The sequence below is a fragment of the Sceloporus undulatus genome, chromosome 5 (genome assembly GCF_019175285.1).
Source record: "Sceloporus undulatus isolate JIND9_A2432 ecotype Alabama chromosome 5, SceUnd_v1.1, whole genome shotgun sequence".
Taxonomy (NCBI): Eukaryota; Metazoa; Chordata; class Lepidosauria; order Squamata; family Phrynosomatidae; genus Sceloporus; species Sceloporus undulatus.
The window spans coordinates 3006184-3010415 of record NC_056526.1 but is presented as its reverse complement, the minus strand read 5'-3'; the positions used below and the strand labels follow the sequence as shown (position 1 = coordinate 3010415).

Genomic DNA, 4232 nt, shown 5'->3' with positions numbered 1-4232 from the left:
TGCCCTCCTTGTAGACTTAGACAAAAGCAAACTGCTGCAGCCCCTTCCTAGCTGGTATGTGCCTCCTCATTAACAACTTTTCCCATCTTGACCATACCCTGATGTTGCTTGCTCACATGTGTCCTAGTTTTCAACTATAAAATGTTGTTCATATATTGTTAAGTCCCCCAACCTTGGTCCCTGTCTCACAATGGAACCTAAACTACAATTACAACAAAATGTTTCCAAGATTTTCTGGTACAAAGCAAATGTGATTTGTAATTTTGCCTTTTCTCAGATCGCATCTGTGCCAAGGCTGGGTGTATGCATGGACATGTTTGCAAGACCCTGTGCCATGCTTGAGAATGGCAGGGGCATGTTGGGTGTGCCAGGTGGACCTCTGACCCCCCCCCCCCATTTCTCTGTCCTAGGGGCAGGAGCTGGCGACGTGGGCGTCGTGATTGTGGACCCGCAGGGTCGACGTGACACCGTGGAAGTGGTCCTGGAGGACAAAGGCGACAACATCTTCCGGTGCACTTACCGCCCAGTCTTGGAGGGTCCACACACAATTTATGTCACCTTTGCTGGAGCACAGATTCCCAAAAGCCCCTTCACAGTCAATGTGGCAGAAGGTAAGTCCGCCTGATGCCTGCCGTCCTTTTCCTACCTGACCCGTTTGCACCCCCTACCCTCTTTCCTTGTCCTCCCAAGCCCCTCCATGCTTTTCATCCTCCATCTCCAAATGCAATTCTAATAATTTCCTTAACACTAAATCAGCAGAAGCCCTTTCCATCAGAGACATAAGACTAGGCCTTCCAATAGAGAGACGATTTGGTTAGAGTGATGTGCTTTGAATGAGGAGAGGTATTTACATCTACATGCAGCATGGAGTAGTGATTTGAGTGCTGAACTGTGACTTTGCAGACCAGGGTTCAATTTCCCGCTCAGCCATGAAACCCACTGGGTGACCTTGGGCAAGTCACACTCTCTCATCCCAGAGGAAGGCAAAAGCAAACTTCTTCTGAACAAAACTTGCCAAGAAGGTCCATGATAGAGTCACCATAAGTAGGAAATGACTTGAATACACGCACATCACACGCACACAATGAGATACCTTGGAGATGGGACCCAAATCAAATGCGTGACATTCGTTTATGTTTAATATGCACCTTATACATATAGCCTGATGGTAATTTTATACAGGGGTACCCCGGGTTACGAAATTAATTCGTTCTGCCGCCGCTTTCGTAACCCGGAATACTTCGTAAGGCGAAAAAGCCATAGGCGCTAATGGGGAAAAGCCGCGATTTCGTGTGAAATAGCGCCGAAAAGCACCAAAAATTTTTTCGTAACCCGAAAAAACCTTCGTAACCCGGAACAGTTTTTTTGAATGGATTTTTTTCGTAACCCGGAAATTTCGTAAGGCGGCGCATTCGTATCCCGGGGTACCAGTGTACACAATATTTTTAAAATTAATTTTATGCGTGAAACACAGTTGATGTGCACTGGACCACCAGAAAGAAAAGGTGTCAGTATCTCAGCCACCCATGCAGACAATTTTGGATTTTGGAGTACAGTGTGCCCGTGTCATATGTGAGCGCATTATATTCTGCTTTCAGCATACACTGTGCGCTGGAGGAAACAATGGCGCCTGTGCCGCCGCAAGCACGAGCCCCATTACTTGTAATGAGGCTTGAGCATACGCGTTTTTTGTTTTACGGGGGGGGGGGGGTCCGGAATGGATCCCCCACATAAAACAAGGGCACACTGTACTGTATTTCCCCCATTTTTCTTGGTGCATCTGCTCTTCTTGCAACAGATCCCTCCTGATAGTTATTTTTCCCAAGAAATACGGCTGCAGAGGGACCTGGAACTCAGCAATGACCTCTTGTCATTCCTGAAGTGAAAAACAGGAATTTCTGACATATCGTAGCTTCCTGAAAACATTCCTGCCTCTCTGCAACAGCCAAGCCTTTTTCTTTAAGCCTTTGTGAGTGCTGGCTTTAATTTATCACATTTCTCATGCACATTGTGCTTTTCTTTACTGTTTTGTACTGTTTTGTACTTTTCTTTACTGTTTTGGGGGGTGGCTTCTCAATTATTATTATTATTATTATTATTATTATTATTATTATATTTATTTATATCCCACATCCCGCCAAAAATTGGGACTCAGAATGGCTTACAATTCAAAAGGAGAATACAGTAAAAATGTACAATAGTGAGCATTAAAATAGAATTAAACTATTAAAGTATTAAAACATCTCACTCAGTAAAAGAATTGCAATCATAAATGGATTTGTTAGAAAGGAAGCACCATTTTGCACACTGGGACCTACTTGTGAGTAAAACATGAGTAGGGTTGCACACCCATTTTGCAAATGTGAGAATTGAGTCTTTGGCTGCATCTGCACTACAAAATTAATGCAGTTTGACACCACTTTAACTGCCATGGTGCCATGCTGGGATGTTCAGTTTTGTGAGCTATTCAGCCTTCTGTGCTGGAGAGCTTTTGCGCCACAACAAACTATAACTCCCAGGATTCCACAGGATGGAGCCATTGCAAAGGGGTGCCAAACTGCTTTATTTTTGGAGTGTGGAAGAGCTGTAGGAGAGGCTGCAGCAGTTTGCTTTTGCCTGAGCCTCCTGGGAAAGACAAGAGTCTGGCCCTTCCTCTCCCCTACTTTTGGCTGAGTTAATTGAGTGCAAACTGTGAAGTCAAAGGCTTTAATGGCTTTCATCCATAGTTTTTTGTGGGGTTTTCAGGCTATGTTCCCATTTTAGAAGTGTTTATTTCTGATGTTTCACCAGCATCTGTGGCTGGCATTCTCTGAAGATGCCAGCCACAGATGCTGGCGAAATGTCAGGAATAAACTCTTCTAGAACATGGCCACATAGCATGGAAAACCCACAAAAAACTATGGATGCAAACTACTTTTGCATTTTGAACTCACTTTGCAGCAGCTGAAATAAGCTGAGGATAACGCTGGGAAACCGGGTCATTTCAAAAGAAGCTGAAAAAGTGGGAAGGCAGAGGAGTGTTCAGGAGTCTCCCTGCCAAATTGGGACAATTGGGGGATATATGAAACTGGGGCAGATTTGCCCCTAGAGTTTGCAGGTTTTGGCCCTGAAATGTCAGGACCTGGGATAGCTCATACTTGGGTACCCTGTTCCCAATATATGGATGAGCAAACAGAGGACAACTATCAGCCATCTCCTCCACTTCCTGATGCTGGCTTCCATGGGCTCTAGAAAGTCCCAGGGCACTTTTGCTCCTTGGGACGGCATGTAGCCAGCGTTCCAAGACTCTTCTCCTGCTTCCTCATCTCATTTCTGCCTCCACTAACTCATCCTCTCCTCTTTCCTCTGACCACCTGCAGCGCCACCTTCCCCACCTCTGCCTGGCGTCACCCCCATTCAGATAATTCCTCAATCCGTTCGCACCCCACCCGCTGACAAAGCCAAGAAAATCCCACCCCCCACTCTGCCCAAGCCACGCAAACCAAGTTAGTAGTGCAAGCTTGGCGAAAACCTTTCCTGCGTCTGCAAATCCCTGCATGGCACGGCTTGGTACTGGCATGGCACTGGTATGGCACTTCCCTCCCCAGTTCTGCTGAATTGGTTCCTTTGTTTGTGGGATGGTGGAGGTAGAGAGAAACATGATTTAATTTGCATTGTGTCTTCAAGCAGCCCATTGCCTAACACCTTTTCCCCTCCAAGAAACAAATTTACAGCCTGAGCTCTGGGTGCGAGTCATGTCTGCTGCTGCTCCTAGGAAAAAAGAACTTTAGAAAGATCTATCCTATCCTCCTATTTGCAGCAAGGACAGGCTGCCAAGTGGGCATATTTCTCAAAGGGAACAGCAAATGGGGTGCTACTCAATGGCCCTCTTAGTCAAGCTAAATATGGAGGACATTTTGGAATTCCTCCTGGACAGAAGGTAGAAATGTAGGACTTGTCCTGGAAAAGTAGGCGGTCTGGTCACTCTGCCTTGCAAGACCGTAGCAGCTCAGCTGATGTTATTGCTAACTCCTTAGCCCTCTTCTGCGCAAGAGCAATCTAGGAACCCCAAAGTCAACAAAAGAGTCCTATGAAATAGTTTTATTACATCAGAAACAACGTGAAAAGTTTTGCCAAAGGTGTCGGGCAACAGAGACAAATTTTAATAATTAATTAATTAATTAATAATTTGTTTTATTTATATACCGCTATTCCAAAGATCATAGTGGTGAACAGCAAGTAAGCTAATTAGC

The 4232-nt window shown here is 45.3% G+C and overlaps 1 protein-coding gene across 1 annotated transcript in view; it reads left to right on the top strand.

Annotated features, from left to right (window-relative positions):
* Positions 1-4232, top strand: part of FLNC (filamin C) — an 88508-nt gene that overhangs the window by 35030 nt on the left and 49246 nt on the right. Inside the window, exons 9-10 of the mRNA XM_042467794.1 lie at positions 411-611; positions 3360-3485. Of these exons, the coding sequence (XP_042323728.1) occupies positions 411-611; positions 3360-3485 (327 nt within the window). The remainder of the gene's footprint in view (positions 1-410; positions 612-3359; positions 3486-4232) is intronic.